General features: G+C 39.8%; 1 protein-coding gene and 1 pseudogene across 1 annotated transcript; both read right to left on the reverse strand.

Moving 5' to 3' along the window:
• Nucleotides 1–2,086: 2,086 nt before the first annotated feature.
• LOC115271590 lies at nucleotides 2,087–3,453 on the reverse strand (annotated as a pseudogene).
• Nucleotides 3,454–7,266: 3,813 nt separating this feature from the next.
• Nucleotides 7,267–25,520, reverse strand: IL18 (interleukin 18). The gene is made up of 6 exons (XM_029957625.1): nucleotides 25,339–25,520; nucleotides 15,681–15,767; nucleotides 14,846–14,860; nucleotides 10,966–11,100; nucleotides 10,043–10,176; nucleotides 7,267–7,638 (listed from the first exon to the last, which is right to left on the reverse strand). Exons 2-6 carry the CDS (start codon nucleotides 15,757–15,759, stop codon nucleotides 7,417–7,419), a joined length of 585 nt encoding a protein of 194 aa, XP_029813485.1. The 5' UTR covers nucleotides 15,760–15,767; nucleotides 25,339–25,520; the 3' UTR covers nucleotides 7,267–7,416.
• Between the last annotated feature and the right edge of the window lie 1,307 nt (nucleotides 25,521–26,827).

The raw sequence follows: 26,827 nt of genomic DNA on the forward strand, positions 1-26,827 counted from the left end.
CTTTATTGAAAGAATGCTTACAGAAACGATGTCGCATGATCAGATTTACTTCTCTATGACTCAAGTCTGTGGCAAAGACTGACTTCAGATTCTAGCCAATTAAAGTGGCCACACTATGTAAATAAGAGGAAAAGAAAATAAAATGTCTGTTTAATATGCTCCCAGTTTTGTATTTTTTAAGAAGCTACTCTCTGTCTATTAGGATCTGGTTAAGGCTTGCTCCTACTCCCATTTCCCATGGAACTGAAAAAGTCTAGTGTCGTTCTGAAAGTTTCCTCAGATTCCTGACACTCAGGGCCTCCTTTGGTTCCAAGCTCCTGCTTCCTCCGGCCGTGATTATCTCATATCCATAGTATGTCTCTCTTCTGCTCACACTGATTCCGATGTGAAATTCAGCCACTCCCTGTAATTTTCACAAAAAAGGGGCCGCACAGGGGCTCCTGGGTGGCTCAGTCGGTTAAGCCTCCGACTTCGGCTCAGGTCAGATCTCACTGTTCGTGGGTTCGAGCCCCACATCGGGCTCTGTGCTGACAGCTCGCTCAGAGCCTGGAGCCTGCTTCAGATTCTGTGTCTCCCTCTCTCTGACCCTCTCCCTCTCATGCTCTGTCTCTCTCTGTATGAAAAATAAATAAAACATTAAAAAATATTTCTTTAAAAAAAAAGGGGCCGCACAAAGTGTTATGTGTTTAGCAGACTCAGTTAAGGGTATGGTGGTGGAGGCATTTACATTAGGGTACTGCAAATAGTTTTAAATTGTGTCTGTACTTCATCAACCCTAAAATATGCAACTTTTCACATTGTAGTATCTCTGAAATAAGAATGTGCCTTACAGGGCACCCGGGCGGTGGCTCAGTCGGTTAAGAGTACTTCAGCTCAGGGCATGATCTCGAGGTTTGTGAGTTCAAGCCCTGCATCGGGCTTTGTGCTGACAGCTTGGAGACTGGAGCCTGGAGCCTGCATTGGACTCTGGGTCTCCCCCTCTCTCTGCCTCTCCCTCGATCAGGCTTTGTCTCTCTCAAAAATAAACATTAAAAAATTTTTAAAAGAGAATGTGTCTTACAATTGAAGGCATGTCATAGTTTTATTGGCGGTGTCTTTTCTTTCATAGTGGTACATAAAATAATGGTGCATTTTATAATTGGTGGCATCTGGGATTCAATGAAACGGGGAATTCTATTTCTCTGTTTTTCTTTCTTTTTCTTTTAATGTTTTCTCACTTGTTTTTGAGAGACAGAGAGAGAGAGAACGAGTAGGAGGGGGCAGAGAGAGAGGGAGACACAGAATCCGAAGCAGACTCCAAGCTCTGAGCTGTCAACACAGAGCCTGATGTGGGGCTCGAACTTGTGAACTGAGAGATCATGACCTGAGCCGAAGTCAGAGCTTAACTGACAGAGCCACCCAGGTGCCCCTACTTCTCTGTTTTTCAAAAGTCCTCTGGCGATTTCTACTATTTGAGCTCCACCCTCTTCCCCTGGCACTTTGATGCAGTCTGATGCCTTTAGCACATTTCTTCAGCTCACTTCTGATTTTGGCAATGACTGCAGCAGACAGACGGTTCCATGCCAGCTCGTATTAACAATACAGCCTTGACTGCGCTGCGGATCTTCCCATTTTCTGCTGCAGATAAGTCTGTCCGGCCAAGTACAGCCCAGAAGTGTGGGGAGTAACATCCCCAGGGGCAGCCTTCAGCTAGCGGGTATGAGAAGCCAGTGGGGAGATGCCCCCACCTCCGTTCCCGCAGGGGAACTTACTTTGGCGCATCCTTGCCAGCCCTGCTCTCAGGAGGTTCTGGGAAAATCAGGCCCATAGAGACAACACACCTTACGCTAACTTTTTCACCTTACCTTTCCCATTCCTGCTCCCTGGGATCACCTTTCAAATAAATTACCTGCACAGAAGTCCTTATTTCTGGCTCCGTATTTACCTTGTTTTGTTTTGGTGGGGGAAGCAGGACTCAAGCTAGGGCCCTCTGTTCTCTCCCTTCCAGAGCTCCCTCTTTCCTTTTTTTTTTTTTTTTTACAAGACACATTTATTCAACATCATGATCAGACTATTACATTTAGCAATCAATAGCATGGATGCAAAAAAAAAATCTACATTAAAACCCTTTGTTGGAATGCTTTACCGTTTCCACAGAACAGAAACTAAAATAACCTGTTATATAGTTAGTCACAAATACAGTCCTCGAGTTTTCTGCCCATACACATGAGTATTGACTAAAACATGTCTTCTTGGTAGCAGCTAGGCCCTGCCACCACCGTGCTTGGCTGAGTTCACAAATCTGTTGTAACCTGTAGCTTCCCCGTCACTTCTCTGGCTCTCCTCTCCTGCTAAGCTGTTTCCTGGCAGTAATTAAACCTTCTAACACGGCCATAGCTGCTGCTGCTGCTGGAACCGCCAGAGCCACCTTGGTTTCGTGGTTTGGCAAAGTCCTGGCCTCCACCACCACAGGGGCCAGAGCTTCTGCCTCCAAAATTTCCTCCTTTCATGGGTCCAAAATTTGAAGATTGCTTGTTGTCGTTGCCAAAATCATTAGAGCTTCCACCACCTCCGAAGTTGCTTCCATCGTCACCAAATCCGTTATGGCCATCCGCACTGCCACCATATCCACCTCGACTGCCACCAAAGCCACCACGCCCACTGAAGTTTCCTCCATGACCAAAGTTGTCATTCCCACCAAAACCACCTCCACGACCACCACCGAAGGTTCCAGAATCACCTTGACCTCTTTGGCTGGAGGAAGCACTAGCCATCTCTTGTTTAGACAGAGCCTTCCTTACTTCACACTTGTGGCCCTTCACAGCGTGGTATCTGTGAATGACAATCTTGTCTACAGAGTCATGGTCGTCAAATGTTACAAAGCCTCTCTTTTTGCCACTGCCTCAGTCAGTCATGATTTCAATCACTTCAACTTTCCCATACTGTTCAAAATAATCTCTTAGATGATGTTCTTCAGTGTCTTCTTTAATGTCACCGACAAAAATCTTTTTCACAGTTAAGTGGGCACCAGGTCTTTGAGAATCTTCTCTCAAGACAGCCCTCTTTGGTTCTACAACTCTTCCATCCACCTTGTGTGGCCTCGCGTTCATGGCTGCACCCACCTCCACAGTGGCATAGGTGACAAACCCAAAGCCTCTGGAGCTCTTGGTGTTCGGATCGCTCATCACCACACAGTCCGTAAGCGTTCCCCGTTGCTCACAATGGCTCCTCAGACTCTCATCGGTTGTTTTGAAGCTCAAACCTCCAATGAAAACTTCCGCAGCTCTTCAGGCTCTTTGGGAGACTCTGACTTAGACATGACGGCGGTGGGAGGGGAGACTTCAACGATGCTCACTCGGCAGCGTCCACCCAGAGCTCCCTCTTTCCTAATGTAGAGCCATTCAGCTCTTTCCATTACTTATACCCAGACCAGCACACACTCGACTTTTGTACGACCAAGATTTCACCTGCATCTTTGAAAGGATTATTGTAAAAGTTTACCAGATTCTATCCAGGGCAAGGGGGAGGGAGGGTTTTTGTTTTTGTTTTTGTTTTTGTTTCCAGCCTGCATTTCTGTAGAAAGAAAAACTATAAAGATCTTTGCTAAAATGTCAATGGTTATCTGAAGATGGAAGGGGGGTTTAAAATTTTTTTCTTTTTGTTCCTTAGTGTTTTCTAAAATTTCTGTAATGAATATGTCTTAACTTTATATTAAATTAAAATAAAAATGTGATCAAACTGACCTTTTTCCTTTTAAAAATAACTTTGTTGAGGTTATAATTTATATGCCATAAATCCACCCATTTTAAGTATATGATTCAATGATTTGTAGTTTTTGATTTAGATTTACCAAATTGAGTAGGGGCCAAGGGCAGGCTACCACAAAATGTACCACTTTGGTATGCAGATTATTTTGACTGCAAACAAGCAAGGCCCAAAAGACTCAGGAAGAAACTCTGACCTTCCTCCAATTGTCTTAAAAGAATTTAGATATAGGAAAAGAGCTATCACCAGGAAGAGAGCTATCACCATGGATAACTACAATATCATATGGACTAGGGTTATAAACAGGGAGAAATGTAGGAATCTGTTTGTTAAAATCTCTCTCTATGTCCCTTTAGTTTCTGAATGGCCCAGCAAACTTTGGATACCGTTTACTTTGTCCATCTTCCTGTGAATTATTTTCTCTGCTTTTGAAGTCCCAGACCCATGGCCCCTTCTCCTTAGTTCAGGATGACATATATACCTCATTTTGACTGACTATCTTTGGAATCTCATATCTCTGTGGATTCCCTGTACATATGAAATGAATTTTATTTTCTTCTGTTAATCTGTCTAATTTAGCATAATATTTTTAAAGTTTATTCATGTTGTAGCATGTATCTGTATTTTGCTTTTTGCTTATTAATGTTGGTATTCCATTATGGACATACCATGTTTTGTTTATTCCTTCATGAGTTGATGGAGGTCTGAGCTTTTTGACTTTTTTTAAAAATTTTTGACTGTTCTAAATAATGGTGCTACAAATGTTAATGTACAAATTTTGTGTGAACATTTTTTATTTCTCTAGAGTAGATATATAGGAATGGAATTTCTGGGTCAATGAAAAATCTATGTTTAACTTTAAAAGAAATTGCAAAACTATGTTTCAAAGTGGCTGTACTCCTTCATGTTCCCCCCAGCAAAGTATGAGATTTCCTATTTCTTCACATCCTTGCTGACACTTATTACTATCTGTCTTCTGATCATAACCGTTCTAGTGACAGGAAATGGTTTCTCATTGTGGTTTTAATGTGTATTTCCCTAATGACTAATGATATTAAGCATCTTTTCATGTGCTTGTGAGCTTTTGTACATCTTTGGAGAAATATCTATTCAAGTCTTTTGCCCATTTAAAAATTGGATTGTCTTCTCATTAAGTTGTAATAATTCTTTGCATATTCTGTATATAAATTTTGATTTGCAAATTTTCCCACTATGTGGCTTGTCTTTTCATTTTCTTGTGATGTCTTTTGAATGCAAAGTTTTTTTAATTTTTAATTTTGAAATAATATAAGGTTCACAGGAAGTTGCAAAGATAGTGCAGATCAGTCACATTATCCTTCACCCAATTTCACCCCTAAATTTTGAATTTTGATTAAGTCCAATTTACTAATTATTTTTTAATGGATCATGCTTCTTATATATATACATATATATTTTTAAAATGTTTTTATTTTTGAGAGAGCGAGAGAGACAGCGTGATCAGGGGAGGGTCAGAAAGAGAAGCAGTCACAGGATCTGAAGATGGCTCCAGGCTCTGAGCTAGCTGTCAGCACAGAGCCCGATGCAGGGCTCGAACCCAGGAACCAAGAGATCATGACCTGAGCCGAAGTCGGACACTTAACCGACTGAGCCACCCAAGCACCCCTGGATCATGCTTCTTGAATTGTGTTTAAAAATATTTTGCAAAACCCAAGGTCTTGACATTTTATCATATTTTATTTTAAAAGTTTTATAGCTTTAGTTTTTGTTTTTTAAGTTTTTGTGCCCAATGTGGGGCTTGAGCTCAGGACTCTTGAGATCAAGAGTCACATGCTTTACCAACCGAGTCACCCAGTTGCTCCAATTATATTAAGTTTTAAGATTAGGAAATGAAAAATAACTTTGTTCTTTTTTTTAAACATTTTTTGGCTATTCTGTGTCGTTTGAATTTCCATATACATTTTAGATACAGCTTGTTAATTTCTGCGAAAAAAAATCCTGCTGGAATTTTGATGAGCATTGAGTTAATCTATAGCTCAATTTCAGGAGAACTGCCATTTTAACAATATTGAGGGTTCCAATCATTGAATATGGAATGTCTCTCCATTTATTTAGATCATATTTAATTTCTCTCAGTATTGTTTTGAAATTTTCAGTGTACAAGTCTTGCACTTCTTTTGCTAATTTATTTATAAGTATTTTATTCTTCTTAATACTTTGAATAGAATTGTTTTGTTTTTTCCTGATTTTTCATTCTCATATTTAGAAATAAATTTATTTACATATAGTAATATTGTCTACAACCTTACTCAATTTGCTTATTGATTTTAATAGGGATTTGTGTGAATGTATACATATTAGAATCTTCTGTGTACAGAATCATGTTGTGTGCAAATAAGGACAGTTTTACTTCCTCTTATTTCCTTTTCTTGTGGTTATATGGGCTAGAACCTTCAGTATGATGTTGAAGTTGGAAGAGCTGACACAATCTTGCATTATTTTTTCACCATTAAGAATGATGTTAGCACTAATTCAAAAAGAGATATGTTTATTGCAGTATTATATACAATAGCCAAAATAAGGAAGCCACCCAAATGTCCAATGATAGATGAATGGAAAACAAAGATGTGGGATTTATATACAATGGAATATTATTCAGCCATAAAAAGAATGAAATCTTGCCAATCGCAACAGCATGGATAGATACAGAGGATATAATGCTAAGTGAAATGTTAGTCAAAGAAAAATACCATATGATTTCACTCCTATGTGGGATTTAGAAACAAAACAAATGAACAAAGAAAAAAAAGAAAAAAAATACCCCGGACTCTCAAATACAGAGACCAGAACTGGATTACCAGAGGGGAGGTGAGATAGGAGGTGGGAATTAGGAGTACACTCGCTGTGAAGGGCACTGAACACTGTATGGAATTGTTGAATCACTAGGCTGTACACCTGAAATGAAGATAGCACCGTGTGTTAATTATATCGGAATTAAAAAAATAAATTAATAAAAAGTATGATGTTAGCTGTAGGTTTTTCATTGATGTCCTTTATCACATTGACGAAGTTCTCTTTCAAGTTTATTGAAAAATTTTACTATCTTCTATTGAGATAATTGTGTGGCTTTTATCCTTTATTCTATTATCATGGTGTATTAAATTAATTCATTTTATAATATTAAACCATCTTTACATTCCTGGGTTGAATGCCACTTGATCAGAGTGTATAATCCTTTGTATATGCTGCTGGATTCAGGATCCATCTGACTGAAAGATACCTGACTTTGGAAGAAATGCAGAAATTAGTCAAGTGAAGGTGTCTCTACAAAATCTTGATGGTTTTAATGACATTCTTAAAAAATTAGGAAATTTAAGTTATCAGTATCTTTCATCATTAGGACCGGTAATCCAAATGATTTCAAGCATGTCTACTGAGTATAATCTATGTTCCAATTAACAATGCAGAATGTGCTTTGAAACTATGAATTCTCTTAATGTTACGCATATATTTTTTTCATCTGGATAAGAAAGAGTCAACTCAATTTTGTGAAACCTTATTGTTCATTTCTTAGTGGTTGGTATCTTTTAAGACCATTATCCATTTTATATCATTATTACAATTATAGGCACAAAGTCTTACAACCTTTCTGAAAGACAAAAACTTCGAAAGTTCAAATTATGCATGTTTAGGCTAGCTCTTGTTCTGAACAGTGAACATTATGGACTTATCCCCATTTTCATCCTTTTTTTTCAAAATGAGTTTGAAAAGATCGTTCTCTTTTTCACAAGCCAGAAAGTACCCTTTGTACAATGAAGACTCAAATTGTATCTTATCATCATGTCCTGGAACACTTCTCTGAAAGAATATGATGTCATTTTCTTCATTATTGATACTCTCAGGAGGCTCCATTTTCTATAGAGGAAAAAAACCCAAATTTTTAAGAACATGAACAATTTGAATCTGTGTGGTTTATTTTGAAGTACATTACTGCACAGAACTAAAGAAGTGTTTATTCTTACCAATTAAAAAAACAAATAAACAAACCTCTGAATATAAGACTATTGATTTCCTCTCCCTCTTAGTTTTCTCAAGAATAGCTAGATTACTTGAAATCATAATCCTGCTGGTAACCCAACTAACAGTACTGCCTGCACTTTTCCTATTACTGCATCATACCTACTTTTCAGAATGGACTAGAAAATGTGAGGACCACTCAGCATTCTTTCCATATTAGTCCTGGAGCTAGCAGATATTTTGAACTTAATTTTGACCCCCTGGTAGCAAAGATGAGCATGATCCTATCTAAGGATTGATGGAGAGACTTCTAGACCCAAAATTGTATTCTAGCATCCTCTCAAGAGGCCTGAAAGAATCTGGAGGTACCCCCAAACTTCTCAATCAGTTATGGAATTTATAGTCATAACTCTTGACCTTTTTCCTTTATCAACATGTGAAAGTCTTGAATTAATGACAGTATAAACGAGTTCACCCACTGGCACATAGTTCTGAGGCTGTCTATAGTATTCCAGAATGTAGGCAGAGACCCCAACCCGAGGGAGCCAATTTGGGACTAATCTAATGTCTAATGTATAAGTGATTAATAATCCTTAGCTAAAACTTCAAAAACTCTAGAAATATTAAAGACAGATAAACCTTTTAGTTCAAACCCACTATAGACAGTTACAGTTGAAGGTGGAAATGTGGATAGGTGGAATAGGTGATCTCTAACTAGTTCAAGGTCACATTTCAGAACAGAGGCAAGGAAATCTTGGGGCAGTAGCTTTCTTTAGTTTTAGTGTTGACTATTCATAGCCCTTATTTGGGAAAGTGCACAGCAAATGGATGGGAAACAATCCCAGCGACCTTGGGGAATGCTCAACTTGGAAAGCCCTACCTGGTAAGCTTGAGTGCTTACCTTGAGTGCCTAAGGTATTCTTTACATCATGACATCAGGAGGGGTTGAATCTGAACCCAGGGAGAGGCAAGCTTTACCTAACATCTCTTATTTTGGTCGTCTCCCAATTACTTTAGTAAGTCTGAGAGAACCCTGACCATGCTTGGATGTATGTAAAAGAACAGACACTGACAGTTCTTTTTTTTTTTTTTTTTTGAGAGACAGAGAGAGACAACGTGAGCAGGGGAGGGTCAGAGAGAGAGGGAGGCACAGAATCTGAAGCAGGCTCCAGGCTCCGAGCTAGCTGTCAGCACACAGCCTGACGCGGGGCTCCAACCCACGAACCATGAGATCATGACCTGAGCTGAAGCCAGATGCTCAACTGACTGAGCCACCCAGGTGCCCCTGACAGTAAGTTCTTGAAACAAATCCCTCCTGGTGGCATGAAGGTTCTCACCCAAAGGAAAACAGGGATCACCAGAAGCACTAGGACTTAATAGCTAGTGATCAACCCAGAAAGGTGAGCGCATAATAGCAGCCAGTTGTGCCTTATTATCTAGAGCATAATCTGTATTTATAATCAACTCCTAAGATCCTTATCAATGAGTAGAAGGGATTAACGAGCATCAACTAAAACCGGTCATTACTAACCCCTTCCTTTCCCTCTTCCTGCCCCTTGACTGAGTCCTTCCAGAAGCACATTTGCTATGAAGCTTAAATGTCAGAGCCCCTCACTTATTCAGGTCTCTTTTAAGGCACCTTCTTATTCTAAATAAACCATCAACTTTATGCCTTTGGCGATTTTATATTCTCTTTTTTTTAAAGGGCTGCCCAAATTGTATAAGCTTCAATCTCCCCCACACCTGGATTTGCCTTGTTCCATTATTATCAGATATACAGCCATTAACTATGGCTACAGATTGACCCTGGAAACTTTCCTCCCACTGAAAGCAGCCAGGGGATGCTCACAAACTGACAGCATTTCAAAGGTGAATTCCATGTTGTGAAAGACTTGCTAAATGGGGATTTGCCAATAAAGAACCGCTATCAAGATCACCCAGGCCTACTGAAAGTTAGAGTATGGCTTTATTGGACATGCCAAGGGACAACTTGGGAAGGGGGAAAAGCCACATTAAAATATAATCCTGGGGCACCTGGGTGGCTCCAACAGTTAAGTGTCCAACTCTTGGTTTCGGCTCAGGTCATGATCTCATGGTTTGTGAGATCAAGCCCTGTGCTGGGCTCTGCACTGACATCGCAGAGCCTGCTTGGGATTCTCTCTCTCCTCTCTCTCTCTCTCTCTCTCTCTGCCCCCCCCCCAATAAATAAATAAACTTTAAAAAAAAAGATTGGACTCAGGATATTTGGGTTTTAAAATTTTGCACGTCAATATGACTAAAACAAATTAAGGCTCAGTCTTACCTTAAAGGAAATAGTTTTGTTCTCGCAGGAGAGAGTAGAGATGGTCTGACACTTCACACAGATGGTCACTGCCAGACCTCTAGTGAGGCTGTCTTTGTACATGTATATCCTAAATTCAGTACGGGATGCATTATCTGAAATAAACAGTAATAAGTAAGGACACTAGTTAGAAGACCTTTTGCAAATCACTATTTATGGAAATTAGCCTAAGGATAATCCTTAACAGGTCCATCACCATTTCTGTCCTCTGAGATTCAGCCAGAGAGCAGGAAACTTTCCCTGAAACTCACCTTCTTTAAAACACATTCATAATATGTATTGTAACACAAATACAGCAAATTTTTTAGCGTTTTAGAGGTACTATGAATTCTAAAAGACTTTTTTTAACCTTTAAATGTTAAATAGAATATTTAATATCTATGTGTTAAGGTAAACGTTTCTTTTTTTTTTCCCCCCAAAGTGCACATTCACTGTTTCAACTCTGCCTAAACTCTGATATTTGGAATTCAAACCTTGGAAAGAGCAGTAAACGGATTCGTTTTGTAAGGCATCCTAAATTTCTGGTGAAAGACATTCTTACTCAAAATGCTTGTGTATTTATTTTTTGATTTTGAGTTTCGAAAATGCCATCAGCAATTTCAGCTATGTATTAAGGGTCCATACGGAGAGGCTACACAGTTAGTGCAGTTATAGTGAAGGGGTTGGTGACTCGCACATAGGCTCAGAGTCTTTGTGGCATCAATTTTTCACCCCAGCTAAAAACATGTGGATGCCTCATCAGGTTTCTTGTGTGTGAAATTATTACTCCTATGATTTTTCACCTGAGGATTAGATCTATCCTAGAGAAACATAGGTAGTTAAGTGGAATGGGAAGAAGTAAGCTTGTCATTTTTACGTTACAAATATATATTTTAAAAACATACCTGTACAGTCAGAATCAGGCATCTCCTCAAACACAGGCTGATTTCCCTGTTTAATGAAGAGAACTTGGTCGTTCAAGTTTCGTATGGTTGAGATTTTATGTTCAAGCTTGCCAAAGTAGTCTGATTCCAGGTTTTCTACAATGCACATTAAATCTCATTTAAGAATACAGTTTTTTTCCTTCCCAAATTACAAATAAGCATACTACATATTTCAGTTTTCAGTAACTACTAATCATAATCTTCTGCTGTAAAAGATGCTGACACAAAGTTGCAGTGTTTTTTTAACCCACTTCTAAGCACACACCCTGATTCTTATCATCACCTTGTTATCGCTATTCTACTATTATAGTCTTTTTTTAAAGTTTATTTATTTCTGAGAGAGAAAGAGAGAGAGAGAGAGTGAGTGTGTGTGTGAATGGGGAGGGGCAGAGAGAGGTGGAGACACAGACTCTGAAGTGGGCTCCAGGCTCTGAGCTGTCAGCATAAGAACCTGCCATGGGGCTCGAACTCATGAACCCGTGAGATCATGACCTGAGCCAAAGTCAGACTCTTAACTGACTGAGCCACCTAGACACCTCTTTTTCTACAGTCTTAAATTCAAATACCCTATTTTCAAACCACAATCTCCTATCCTTTTAGTTTTCTTAAGCTTTTCCTCCTGCCTCTTAACATTTTCTCCCTGTCTAAACTCTTCCTGTCTTCCCTTTCTTCTCTGTGAAGCCTGCACCTTACAGCTCATCATTTTATCTGCCCTTTTGCCAGTATCTTAAATCCTGAATTTGTGTGTCCTTCTACTACAAAACCCCATGCCTGGCTGCTGAGGGTTGCTGCCAAGCAATCATACAAATGTACAAACTGGTACATTCCCAGTTCACCGATTGTCGATACTTCCTTTCTGCTACAGCTCAGCACTCCTCCCTGGCCCAGCGCTGTGGTTCTAAACTTTCTCCTGTCTGCGATGGATCTCTACACTGTGACCTCTGCTTTCGCTTTCAGCAAATGATTTCCTGCCTTTCCACTTACCAACCTAACTGTGGTACGACTGGTTAATTTCCTCTTTCCTTCTTGTCCCAGGGGGAAAATGTGGGAAAGGTGCCCCTTCAGGAGTCTAGGGCTAACTCCATCTGTGTTTTGCATGTCTTCTACTGAAACCTTGATTTACCAGTCATCTGCTCTGTTTTTTTTAGCTTCTCTCTGTCTCTTTCCCTTTTTTTTTAAATTAAGATTTTATTTTGGGGGTGCCTGGGTGGCTCTGTCAGTTAAGCGTCTGACTTCAGCTTAGGTCATGATCTCACGGTTGGTTCATGAGTTTGAGCCCCGTGTTGGGCTCTGTGCTGACAGCTCAGGGTCTGGAGCCTGCCTTGGATTCTGTGTCTCCCTCTCTCTGCCCCTTCCCTACTCGTGCTCTGTCTCTCTCTGTCTCTCAAAAATGAATAAATCTTAAAAAAATGTATATATCCAGCCCAGATTTTCATCTTGAGCTCAGACTCTATCCAAGAGTCCACTGGACATTTCCACTAGGATGTCCCACAAATAAAACCCAAATCTAAATTCATGTCTCCCTTTTTGCTCCACATACCCTGCTTTCCCCTTTCTGTTTCCTATTTAACTAAATGGTACAAATTGGATAAATTTGTAGGCATCATCTTTTCTCTCCATCTCCTTCAAAATCCAGCTCCAACCTTGCCCTGTTGATTCTTTTAAGTATCTCTAAAGTCCATGCACAACTCTTCAGTGGCACCCACTGTGCCTACCTTAATTCACGTCACCGTCATTTCTTATAGGGACTGCAACAATAGCCTCTTAATTGATATCATCTCTCTCTCTCTCTCTCTCTCTCTCTCTCTCTTTTTTTTTTTTTTTGGTCCCCACATCAATTCTTTATACTGAAGCCAGGAAGAATTGAAATTCAATTTTAATTAAAGTTAAAATCCAGAGAGATGATCATGTTATCTCTGAATTTTAATGGAGCACATAGCCACTCAGAATGGAATTTTTATTTTCCAGATTTCCTTGCAGTTGGTGTGGCCAGATGACTAAATCTAATGAATGGAAAATGAGTGCAGGTGATGTGTCCAGCTTCCAAGTAGAGACTTTAAAAGGAATGGAACTGTCTTCCTCTTATTTTGAACCCTTTCTTGCTAGCTGGCACATGGACCCAGGACGTATGGTGATGATTTTCAAGAATGTGAATGAGTTCAACAAATTAGGAATATTGGAATAACAAGAGAGAAAAAACCTGAGATCCCACCATCATCACGTGGTATCCGGACATACTGATCCTAAACTTCCTGCTCGGACTTGTATTTCATGGAAGCATTTTCTATGTTATTCAGTTACTGTATTTTGGGGGCTCTTTGTTGCAGCAAACGGATCTGTATTTCAGGTCATACATATTATGCTTACTGAATCCCCATTATCCCAAAGATAAGATCCAAATTCCCTAACTTGAAATAAAGGAACCTTCTTTATCTGCACCCTATTTCTCGTTCCTCTCTCCTCACTCTCCTACTCCCATTCTGAATTACCTTTAATTGTTCAGACGTGCCATGTTTTCTTTCACATCTTGGCCTTTGCATGCGGTCTTCTCCTTGCCCACAATTCACTAACCCCTATTCACTCTTTAAATCTGTTCCTCCTTCAAAGCGACCTCCCAGAATCCACTGGACTGAATTAGGTGCCTTTTCCATGTGTTCCCTTAGCATGCTGTGCCTTTGTAACACTTAACATACCATATTTGAATTGTCTCTTCAGTGCCTGCTTCTCCCTGTAGGAACCATGTTTTGCTCACCATTGTATCCTACTGCTTAGCATAGCACCAGGGATACAGATGCCGATCTTTATTGAATTAAATAAAAGGAGAGCAAGGCAACCTTTGACAAATGTGAGGAGTTATAGGTCAGTTATGTCTCAGTAAAGCTGGGGGGAAAAAGACATGTGAAAAAATAGTATTTTAAAGTTGATATTTTCTATTTCAAGTAGAGTAAGGATCATCTTAAGAATGGGGAAAGCGTGGGGTGCCTGGGTGGCTGAATTGGTTAAGCATCCGACTTCAGATCAGGTCATGATCTTGTTGTTTGTGAGTTCAAGCCCCACGTCGGGCTCTGTGCTGACAGCTCAGAGCCTGGAGTCTGCTTCTGATTCTGTGTGTGTCTCTCTCTCTGCCCCTCCTGTGTTCATGGTCTCTCTCTCCCTCTCTCTCTTTAAATATTTAAAATAAGAATTAAAAAAAAGAATGGGGAAAGTGCTATTTTTAAGGAAAAATATGAGAAACGAATAGCCCTTAATAACATGGGGTCTGTTAGAGGATCGTAGGCCAGACATGGGTGTGATCCTACCTGAATGCCAGAAGGACAAGAACTGGGAACATCCACATCTTAATAAGACATAATGACTGAGATTCAAAACTCTCCTTGCTCTACCCTCCTGTGTCTCCTCTATTTCCAGAATTCTCTGCCCCCTGGGAGCCTCCTGGGCTTCTTCCCAGAATATTTCTGAGACATTGGGTTGAAGGAAGGTTTTCTTGATTTGGGACAATTCTCTTGTTTGAATTCCTTTTCCTCCAGAGAATCCATGACCTCCTGATAATCTTAGGATCTCTGTAATAAGCGAAGTCTATTTCGTAGATTCTAAGAGCTAGAGAAGCTGCTTAGGGGTAGAGAGAAGCATATTTTGCTAGAGGTTCTTCTCTGTATCCCTTATGGTCATCTTTATTCCAAGCCCGTCCTTTTGAGCCTACATTCCTTTGAAGGAAGATTAGCTTCTCAAATAGACTAGTACCAGTTTCTCTCAGCTGAGAAAGGGGACATGGGTGTGCCTGAGAGATGCTACTCAAGTAGCTACTTATTTTGCAAAGAAAGAGAAAAAATTTATACTTTACCATCATCATCATCAGCTAAAGGGGAAAAAAGAGAAACAAAATACGTTAAACTCTATATTTCAATTCAGAATCTCCTCTTGCCCTACCATTTTATGACTCTTCTGTTACTCCCCAATATCTAACCACTAACTTACCAGTGACGGCCTTGGTGGGCCTCCATCAGAAATATTATATAATCATGCCATAAGTCCCATAAAATGGAGCTCATTAGACTTAGTGTGGTCTCAGCTACATTAGATATAAAACCCAAACCCAGGCTTTACAAATTTAAATTTTTACCTAAAAGAAAAGTTTGTAAAGTGATAGATGTACTCTTAAGTTTATGGTTTCAATGGATAGCCATCTAGGGACTTTCTGTGAAGCTTTCAAATGAAGCCAAACAAATGGATCTAAACTGTCCACAGGAGACGAATCATTAGAATCTGTTTTTATTTGTCAAGTATGTTTACATAAACTGGTGTAACCCACTTATGGAACTCTAGATTTAAGGTATTTGCTATATGAGTTGCCAGTTTGTTGTGGAGAATTATTTTCCCTGAGTGTACCCAATTTTGTAGGGTTTCATCAGGTGCACCTGCAGCCACCACCACCTTATGGGTTGGCTCCTGCTAGCTAAAGTGCCGGGACATGTGGTGAGACAGGGTGCTAGGACGTTGGGCATACTGTGGTTAATTTCTAGAGGCCTGGTACTTTTTTTTCCCCAGAGAAGACTGTCATTGGTATTACAACAGAATTTGGGGACAAAAAAGAGGCACTTAATAGCTTATCTCACAACATCTTTCCTAACTGAATACATTTATTTGAACTCTTATCTGACCTACTGCTTTAGACTTACCTATAAAGTAGAGTGTGTTGTCAATAAATTTCATTCCCACAAAGTTGATGCAGTTATCTTCTACTGGTATAGCAGCCATCTTTATTCCTAATGAAAGCAAAGTGTCATTTGTGAAAAGGTAATTTTTTTTTCATTTACACCTCTGCTGACAGCAGAGAGCCCAGTGTGGGCCTTGAACTCTACTTACTGCCTTGTACTACCTCCAAATTCAGAAATCAGTGTATCACCCAGTATGCTGATGAACACTTAGAATATTTAATAAACGTTTGGTCTTCAGCTTATGAATACACATGTTCAAATGTTGTCTTGTAAACCAACGGATGTTTGGAATCTAGAAAGCATCTTCTCATAAGACAGTAAAGGATGGATAAGTGGCCCACTACTGAACTGAAATATTGATTGTTCCAGTATCTTGGAGGAAATATATTATCAATATACATATAGGATGCTCGTCATGTAACTATGGTTTGGTTCTATCTCTGTCTTACAACCAATGAGTTTACGTGCATAGGAGACTGAAGCTTTGTGACTTCATTGTCAAAGTGCCAAAGGTGAGGCAATGATAAAAATAGTGTTTCTGTGCTCAGCGTCACTCATCATCAGGGAAACACAAATCAAAACCACAGTGAGATACCACCTCACATCGGTCAGAGTGGCTATAATGAACAAATCAAGAGACTATAAATGCTGGCGAGGATGTGGAGAAACGGGCACCCTCCTACACTATTGGTGGAAATGTAAACTGGTACAGGAGCTATGTAAAACAGTATGGAGGCTCCTCAAAAAAGTGTCAGTGGAACTCTCCTATAACCCAGCAATAGCACTGCTAGGGATTTACCCAGGGGATACAGAAGTGCTGATGCATAGGAGCACATGTACCCCAATGTTCACAGCAGCAATGTCAACAATAGCCAAATCATGGAAAGAGCCTAAATGTCCATCACCTGATGAGTGGATCAAGAAGATGTGGTATATGTACACAATGGAGTACTACATGGCAATGAGAAAGAATGAAATCTGGCCATTTGTAGCAACATGGATGGACTTGGAGGGAGTCATGCTAAATGAAATAAGTCAGGCAGAGAAGGAAAGATATCATATGTTTGTACTCATAGGTCTAACAGGAGAAATTTAATAGGGAATGATGGGAAGGGGAAAGGGGGGGAAAAGAGTTGGGGAGAGGGAGCGAGGCAAATAATGAGAGACTTTTGAATGCTGAGAACAAACTGAGGGCTGAGGAGGGGGGTGAAGGGGGGAGGGGGGTAATGGTCATGGAGGAGGGCACTTGTGGGGAAGCGCACTGGGTGTTATATGGAAACCAACTTGGTAATAAACTATTTAAAAAAAATAAAAAAATAGTGTTTCTGCCTGGGAGTAAGGGGCGTGTCTGAGGACGCTGCAGGGCTCCGGCGTCTGAGGGCCCTTTTCTCCTTGAGCAGCCTTAGCTTTTGATCTGGAGTTTGGGTTTTTTACACAAGTAATACATAAATACAGTGTTTCTGTAAAAACAGACAAACAAAAACAAATAAATACAGGATTTAAAAAAGTTAAAACTTCTTCTCTTTGCTTTTCTCCTCTGTCCAACCCTATCCCGCCCCACTCCAACATTGTGTGTGTCCTTTCCGACCTTTGTCTGTGCAGAGGGTTTCTGTTTCTGAGAAATTTGTGAACTGAGATAGGAAAAACTTCACATAGTTATTTTCACCAACTTCTAAATTATTGTTAATGTTTATTTATTTTTTAAAGAGAGGGAGACAGAGTGCGAGCAGGGGAGGGGCAGAGAGAGACAAAGACAGAATCTGAAGCAGGCTCCAGGTTCTGAGCTGTCAGCACAGAGCCGGACATGGGGCAAGAACTCATGGACCTTGAGATCATAACCCAAGGTCAAGTCGGACACTTAACTGACTGAGCCACCCAGGTGCCCCTATTTTCCCCAACTTCTAACTAAAATTAGCGGTTCCTTCTCTTACGGTGGTGTAGGAAGCCATAGTATGTATTATCAGCAGAATCTCTAATGTCAGTAGTAGACGTACGTATTTTCTAATGTGTTGTAATGTGTAGAGATATTGAAGTAGCGTTTAAACTCCTTACTACTTTGAAATATATAGAAGTTATTCGTCCCACCAGTATATATTTTTTAAATTTTTAAATGTTTATTTTTGATAGAGGAAGAAAGTGGGGGAGGGGCAGAGAAAGCAGGGGAGGGGCAGAGAAAGAGGGAGAGGGGATCCAAAGCAGGCTCTGTGCTGACAGCAGAGAGCCTGATGTGGGGCTTGAAGTCACAAACTGCGAGATCATGACCTGAGTCAAAGCTAATGCTCAAAACTGACTGAGCCCCCCAGGTGACCTGGATTTTGTTATTTATGTATTGATAAAGAAGCACATATATACTATATCAAAATTTCTTTAAAAATTTGCTGATAACCCTATCTTATTTTATTAAAATTTTTTTAACATTTATTTATTTTCGTCAGATAGAGAGAGAGCATGAGCGGGGTGGGGGATGGAGAGAGAGAGGGAGACACAGAATCAGAAGCAGGCTCCAGGCTCCGAGCTGTTTGTTAGCACACAGCCCAATGCGCAGCTTGAACTCACAAACTGTGAGATCATGACCTGAGCTGATGTTGGATGCTCAGCCAACTGAACCACCCAGGTGCCTCTTGAGAACCCTATTTTAATATAATAGGTTTGCTTTATAAGCCTAAGTATTTGAGATGATTTTTAAAATATTTATTTTTGAGAGTGAGAGAGAGATAGAGAGACAGAGAGAGACAGAGCATGAGTAGGGGCATGAGAACATGAGGGGCAAGAGAGAGGGAGACACTGAATCTGACGAAGGCTTCAGGCTCCCAGCTGTCAAGCACAGAGCCCAACATGGCTCATGAACCATGAAATCATGACCTGAGCTAAAGTCAAAGACTTAACCGACTGAGCCATTAAGTATTTCATGTTATGCACGTAAACACATTATTTTGAGAAGTGGTCCACATACTTCACCAGGTTGTATGTGAGGGTCTGTGCCGCAGAAACGATTAAGAGGCCCAATGCAGAGTTCACCAGTACCTTGGGTTCCTGTGGGTGGTTATGGTTGGGGCTCTAAGGCAAGTGTTTGGTTCCCAATTGTCCTTGGTACATAGAGGCATATTTAAGTCAAAGCTCATAGGTAGAGAACTGACTCAGATTTTTTTCTGGCATAGTCCGCTGAGGCCAAACATGTGGTAGAAGAAGCCAGAAATTAAAACCCAGTTAAAAACCTTAATCCAAATTAAGTTAACCATTTGTCAGTTGTGACTATTTAACAGTTTTATCTAGGTTCAGTTCCTTATACACATACAAATGTGGATAGTTGTCAAATTTATGCAGATATATATAAAAGTATATATGTATATATAATTTCGTATATATGAAATAATGGCTAGGGTGGTCTTCTCTACAAGTTTTAATGTTATGTAATGCATTCATATTTTTGGAACATAATTTATTTGAGAAGCCCTAAATAGTATATGTAGGAATTGGATGAAACTACTAGTGATTACTCCAGTGAGTATTTAGTCAGTGAGTGAATGGATTTAGAGGACATTGTTACCTTCAAAATAATAATATTACACAATATTTGAAATCATTTATCAGTTCATTATTTAGCATACACCATGTTATGAGTCATGGAGCTAGAAAGCTGACAAAACACAATACTTAGCCTCCAATTACTCAGAGTCTAGTGAGAGACAAATATATAAACAATTACAAAATAGTATAATGAATGCTGTTCAGAGCTGGATTTACAAGAGATCCTCTCTGTCTGCCTGGTGGAGTTGAAGAAAACTTAGAGGGGTCATGCTTGTGCTGCCTTGAAAGAGAGGCAAGTATTTTCAAGGCCGGGGGAAGGGTTTCCACAGAGGGAAGAGCATGAGCAAAAGCCCGGAGCAGGGAATTCTGAGAGAATCTTGCTTGTTGGAGCCTCATCACTTTTACTGCAGTTAATGCCACTGCAGTCCCATTGGGTAGGAAGAGAGCATTTCTGAAGAGCTCACATAGTTCAAGATTAACTGTTCCTTGGGAATAAATATAAAACTATGTAAAGAGATATCCTTGGCGTACATAAATCGAAAACAACCAGAGCGTACCCTTGCTTGCTTTCTTTGCTTCAACTTTCTCAGCACGATAGCTAATGTTTTGTGTAGTACTCTCTCCACACCTTCTATCATGGTGGCACTTTGGTCTTTTTATCATTGTTTTCTGGCATCTAACTATTTATCCAACTATTTTGGAAAATATTTATTTGGAGATGTTTTTCAGCACAAGCAGTAATAATACCCCTCAGCACTTTGATGACATTACTATCAGATATATAAATATTTAAAATTATGATAGTAGTGAATCTTTAAAATTTTAAAAAATGTTTATTTTTGAGAGAGACACAGAGACAGAGTGCGAGGAGGGGAGGGGCAGAGAGAGAGGACGACAGAATCCAAAGCAGGTTCCAGGCCCAACATGGGGCTCAAACTCAAGAACTATGAGTTGTAACCTGAGCCAGAGTTGGATTCTCAACCAACTGAGCCACCCAGGAGGCCAAGCAGTGAATAGTGAATTTAAATATGGCGTAAATAGTGAATTTAAAAATAGTATAACAATATCCTGTACATCTCAAAATAGCTTAGCTTGCATAATACCAACATGGAAGCAGATAATTCCGCCAAGTATGAAAGACACTTAAATGTGGCAAGAGTGTTAACAGCTCACAACTCACTTGTCCTACCAGCTGTCACTTGTCATTCTAGATAAACTACTTTGGAGGAGTTCACGTATTTCCATTTTGCCTATAAAGTGAGACTGTTACGGGGGCACCTGGGTGACTCAGTCAGCTAAGTGTCCGATTCTTGATTTCAGCTCAGGTCATGATCTCACGGTTTTGTGAGTTCAAGCCTTGCATCGGGCTCTATGCTGGCAGCTTGGGGTCTGCTTAAGAGTCTCTCCCTCCCTCTCTCTCTCTGCCCCTCCCCCACTTGTGCTGTCTCTGGCTCTCACAAAATAAAATAAAACTTAATTTAAAAAAAGTTAGACTCTTGTTTCTCTTACATTAGTTGATTCTGCCTAGTTGAATTCACATAAAGCGTATCTTGCAATGTAGTTCCGTTTGACATAAGCTTGTAAAGGAGAGTCCGATTAGAAAGGCCTTGCTTAAGTAGACGAAAGAAGTTTGAACTGTTTTTCTGAAAAAATACTGACTCTCTTCAAGTGGGAGAAAGACATGGTCAAATTTATGTTGTGAAAAGCTCACGCTGGCAGTTGGGTAGAGGGTGGATTTGATGGGACAAGACTGGACAGATCAGAAAACCACCTCGGAAGCAGTTTTAACAGTTAGGGTAACAGTTGACGAAGCTATAAACTAAGGTAGCGACTGCGGGGACACAAGCACTGGGTGGATTCAAGAGACATGAAATAGCAGGATTTTTTTAGCTAATTGGCTGTAGGTCAGATGGAAGGAGGAGAACTGTGGGTACCTTCAAAGTTGCTGGCTGGGGCAATTTGTGGAGTGTTTACCTCATTATAACTAAGGAAAAAGAGAATGACAGGCCCGAGTGGAAAATAATTAGTTCAGTTTTGTAAATCTAACAGAGAAGTGTCACGGAAGACAAGGGAGAAAGGAGCTTTAAGGAGGAACTGCTTGAAATCAGAAGCCACAAGAGCCCACAGTTTAGGTACAAGCTCAAACTTGTTTATCCAATGTGGCAAGTTAGGAAGGTTTGGTGTTGGTAGGACTGTTTGGAGAATGTGAGGGAACAGAAGCCCAATGACAAAGATCTGGGCAGAATGGGGTGGGGAAAAAGTAAGACAGCAAATACGAACTATTTTTTAAGGGAGTCGGGCCATAAAGTGAAGACAGGGTGGTAGTTTCTGTAACTTGCAAATTTTAGTTTCTGGCTCCAGACCCACAGTTCCAGCTGTAGCGTAGACTAATGAGTGACTTTCCAAAACATGCCCAAATAAGCGTCTGAAACGGAAACCTGGGAGCCCTCCACTCCTTGGTCGAAACTGCCTCACGAACACTGTAGATTGTAAGTCACAAATGTCTCTAGAATTTGGCATCTCCTCTCTATTTCCACCAGCACTGTTTTAAGTGCAGCCCTCATCACTTCCAGCATCTTCTCTTTACTACTCCTCGACTTCATTTTCTGGCTTCCAGACTCTCCCCGGCTTCATACTGCTGCCAGGGACATTTCCCCTGCCAGGCTTAACTTCCCTTTCCTTTGCCTGCCAGACCCTTTGTTCTTCACGTTTTCAGTCCCAGCTCAAACATTTTCTCTGTGAAGACCTTCCTGACTCCTCCATTCCGACCTAATCATTCTCTCCTCGGTGCCCCCCTGCACCTACCCCCACTTATCTCAAATAGATGTGACTATACTGAATGAGATTATTTTGATTACAAATAGGTCTGCCCAGCTTCAATCTGAGTTTCTGTAAAATGAATTGTCCTTTTTTTCTTGAATCTTCCACACCTGGAAAGAAATTTATATACAGCAGGGGCTAAGTGTTAAAGGAATAGATGTCTGCTATGATAAACCTTGTTGCCATGACAACAGTATATAAAGGAACTGGTAGAATTTTATTGTCTTAAAACCTTCACTCCATCTGAAAGCCAATGAGAAAGAGAATGAAAATGAGGAAAATTTGAAACACATTAAAAAAAAAGAGTAACATCTCCAATATTCTCCATCTTCTTTTTTTTTTCTCTAGTGGTTTATTTTTTATTTCACGTGCTTATCTTGAATTCTTTTTCTTAAACCACTCTTCTTGTGAAATCTCAGTACATCTACAATTACCCTTCTACTCCCCCCTCAATTTCTCCTTTCCTGTCTCATCTGTATTCCTTTGCTTGCTCAACTCTAGCTTGTGACAATTATAGTTCCCATTGGATAAAGATACTTTGAATATTTCATCTAAAATTTTCAGATTATTGACTTTTTCTCCTTCTAAAGTTACAAACCACCTCAGAATGACCTCCCAGGAATATTCAAATGGCAACTGGTTCTTTCAAACACAACAAATACAAGCTTTGGAGACTAGCCAGAAGCTAGGGGATGGTGGAAAATCATGATGGAAAGAGGTCACAGGCTTTGCAATCTTCTCTAGGGCAAGTCACTTAATTTTGATGGTCTCGGTTTCCTCGTTTGGACAAAGAGGAAGTTGAATGGTTAATATAATAGGTGTTATCCAGCTTCAGTATTCTGTAATTCTAGGTTTTAGCTGAGGCTGCAAGGAGAGAACCAGTTATATGTGGCAAATGCCTTCACAACCACTTCCTCATAGCTCTAACCCAACATGTATTAATCGAATATGTATTAAATAGCCGGCACTGTTAAGCCAGAGGAGCTTAAAAACATACAATTAGAAAATACTACTTGGCCATGAGAAGGAATAAATCATGCCATTTGCAGCAACGTGGATGGAACTGGAGGGTATTATGCTGCGTGAAATAAGCCAGAGAAGGACAAATATCATATGTTTTCACTCATGTGGATCTTGAGAAACTTAACAGAAGACTGGAGGAAGGGAAGGGGAAAGAAACAGTTACAAACAAAAAGGGAGGGAGGCAAACCAATAAGACACTCTTAAATACAGAGAACAAACTGAGGGTGGATGGGGGGGGTGTTGGGAGAGGGGAAAATGGGTGATGGGCATTGAGGAGGGCACTTGTTGGGATGAGCACTGGGTGTTGTATGTAAGGGATGAATCATGGGAATCTACCCCCAAAACCAAGAGCAAACTATACTCACTGTATGTTAGTCAATTTGACAATAAATTATATTTTAAAAAACCCACATACTATTAGAATGTTTGAAAAGCAATCATGTTCATCCTTGCTGTGGACTTTAATTCTGTGGCATAGCCACGGGATGAAATGAGGAAGCATATTACCTACCTAATTCCCTAAAATCAGGTTTGTAGTCATCTTGGTAGCAGCAAGATGAAACTCTAACTATTCAGTTCTAGAAATGATTTTGTTCTTGAAACTGTTGTCATTTTATGAATGTATGAATGTGGACGTGGCAGCGGTGGGATGGAAGAAGACCTAAGTAAAAATTTAGGTAAATAATAGGTGTATGATAATAGGTGTATATATAACCAATGGCTGAATACAGACTCAAAGGAAAAAGCCAAAATGGCACTGATGTAGTTGGGATGACCCTGTGTGAAAAGAAGAATTAAATTTAACTTTAAAGAATTCTGTGATTTAAATAGATGGAAAAGGACATGGAAGAGCATTTATATGATCATTAAAACAATGTTGTGATGGAGGGTGGACTTCATGAATGGTATCATTTTTTTGGACTGTGGTGGAATAATCCTGTCCCGCAAGGAACTCGGGGTAGGCTGGGGTTAGAGAGGGGTTTGAAGTCACTAGAATGATGTGGTCTTATTTATTTATTTATTTATTTATTTATTTATTTAATTTCTCTTAGTAATCTCTACACCCAACATGGAGCTCTAAGTCATGACTCTAAGATCAAGAGTTGCAGGCTCTTCCTAGTGAGCCAGCCAGGTGCCCCGGAAAAATGTGAATTTAATCTCATAGGCAATAGGAATGCAGATTACTGAGCCAGCCAGTGCATTATGAAAAAGATAGAGACAGGTTCTGACACTACCGTCATAATTCATGTACGAATTCACCTAAGAACTCGTAATATTCGTGCGGGGATATTATGAACAAGCCAGGTTAAAAAAGATATTTTGGAGGAAGATTTAAAAGAACTTGAAATAGCTGGATATAGACAAAAAGAAAAGAGGAGTTTGAGGGGGTCCTAATTTTTCTTATTTGTACTTCAAAATAGAGAGATTAATTTAGCCCTTTCTTTATGGTGAAATGAATTTCTCCTGGGGAATGTTATACTTTCGTCCAACTGTAGCACAGCAAAGGGCGCTGATGCCGATTCCATCAAGAGGATCAACCTTTGGCAAAACTTGTTTGCTTTCAGAATCATGGATTCAGAGTTGAGACCCCCGTTGAAGAGAACTTTATTTATTTTATTGTTCTAAACCAGCGATTCTCAAGGTCAAAGCTATTTTCAAAATAATTCCAAGCAGTCATGTCTTTTTCATCCCCATTCTCTGATGTGTATACAGTACAGTTTACCGGAGGCTACGTTCTGCGCAATAGCACATAGATTAAATGCAGAAGCAGATAGAAACGCAACCGTCTTCCATTAAGCCAGACGTTAAAGAAATTCATAAAAATGAAAAACAATGTCACTCCACAGATTTTTACAAATGTATGGTTATTTATAATTTAAAACAGTATTTATGCTGACATGTGATGTGCTTACTGTTATTTTGAAATAAGTTGAATTTCTAGTCCAGTAAATGACAGCAATACAGCAAGAAACCCAGGGAAACAAACATTTTTCAGGGTCCTCAATAATTTTTAGGAATGTAAAGAGGTCACAAGACCAAAAAGTTTGAGAACGTTTGCTCAACAGTGATACTCTCCAATGTTGGTGAAAAGAGAAACTTTCCATCTAACTGCTCTGTCCCCTATGCTGTTACAGACTGCCCGTCACAGTGATGTCAGATGACCTAAATTCCTCTCAGTCGCTTTTCTAGTTTATTTACTTCTAAGACCATGTCTCATTTCTAAATAAAAAGGAATGGCGTTTCTTACCTCTGCTTGATCGTTTCCTACGAGAAGGGACCTGGGAGGGTTGAGGTCCCTTTCTTTTCCTGAGCTGTGTAGCCGGCAGAAGGTGGCAGCAGCCCCTTCAGCAGCTGAAGTTGGCAGCTGGGAATGCAGAAAGCATTGGAACGCTGATCGGGCTGGTCGTCCGTTCTATAGCTGGCTGAGGGAAGAGGAGACCCAGTGATTGGGGAAAAAGGAGGAAGAAGGTGGAGGGAGGAGACTGTTCTGGCACGCCTTGAACCCGCCTTGCTCTTTCCTAAGGCAATAGAACTTGAAATAATGTCAGAGAATATGCGCATTTCTTTAATGTAAAATCGCTATTTTAATGAAATAATTTCTGCTGTAAAAGTTGGAGTTCTGGCCCTCCCAAAGCTTGTGCCTTTCTTTCAGAAGTACTGTACTTTCAGAAAGCCCTTTTAAAAAAGCACCTGCTCGATCAGTTAGAAGCATCTTTTCTCACATTAATCTCTCGCTGTTTGGAGATTTTTCTATTCACACTTTAGCACAAAGTTTTTCCCTTATCTCGTGGTGCTGCATAATCAGCCCTGTTAGAATAACCCCTATAATGTAATAAACACACCTACAATGTAACTTTTAAAAGGCAGAGTAAAATATCACAGCCTTGAAAATAGCAGAAACAAAGTTCCCTGGACAACTTTTTCTTGAACATGTGCTAAATTCTATTACCCTGCTAGCAAGGCAAGTAGCAAAGTGATTTTATGTTTCTGCTTTTTTTTTTTTTTTTTTTTTTTTTTTTTGCCAGTATAGAGCCTATATGCTAACAGAGATGTTCTAGAGTTAGGAAGCAAAATGCTTCTATAAACAGATAATTTGAGTTTGCTTTGCTTGTTTCTTAACAAATTAGGGTTTTCATTTTAGAATGTCATAAAAACATCATCTCCACAGCAGTGATTAAAAAGGAAGTCTGTGGTGAGACTTGGTCAGAGGTGCAGAGACTACAAGAAAAAGAAAAATCATGCATTTAGGAAGTATTTGGTAAGATTACACACACGAGTGCAATTGAAATAACAGATTTCCATCCTCCAACTGTAATGTTCCATCCAGTTCATTAATATGAAAGCATGAAATGGAGTCAGTAATCAGAAACAGAGCACCAAACAAGTTAATTTTATTATTTTTGTTTTTTATTAAAAATATTTTTAAATGTTTATTCATTTTTGAGAGACAGACCATGAGCAGGGGAGAGGCAGAGAGAGAGGGAGACAGAATCTGAAGCAGGCTCTAGGCTCTGAGTTGTCAGCACAGAGCTGGATGCGGGGTTCAAACCCATAAACTGCGAGACTGTGACCTGAGCCGAAGTTGGACACTTAGCGGACTGAGCCACCCAAGCACCCCCAAACAAGTTAATTTTAAATGGTTCATTGCCAATGATTTTTCTCCAACTGTAAAGATGTAAAATGCACAATTTTCCATTTCTTAGTTTTGGGATCAACATTTTTTTTTTCTGATACAG

Source organism: Suricata suricatta, chromosome 11 (genome assembly GCF_006229205.1).
Source record: "Suricata suricatta isolate VVHF042 chromosome 11, meerkat_22Aug2017_6uvM2_HiC, whole genome shotgun sequence".
Lineage (NCBI taxonomy): Eukaryota > Metazoa > Chordata > Mammalia > Carnivora > Herpestidae > Suricata > Suricata suricatta.

Excerpts from the sequence above, each read along its gene's own strand:
- IL18 (XM_029957625.1), bottom strand. The coding sequence starts at position 15,759 with ATGGCTGCTATACCAGTAGAAGATAACTGCATCAACTTTGTGGGAATG. Across the intron at positions 10,177-10,965 it reads GCCTGATTCTGACTGTACAG|ATAATGCATCCCGTACTGAA; the intron begins GTATGTTTTTAA and ends TGTTTATTTCAG. Across the intron at positions 7,639-10,042 it reads ACAAAACTATTTCCTTTAAG|AAAATGGAGCCTCCTGAGAG; the intron begins GTAAGACTGAGC and ends TTTCCTCTATAG.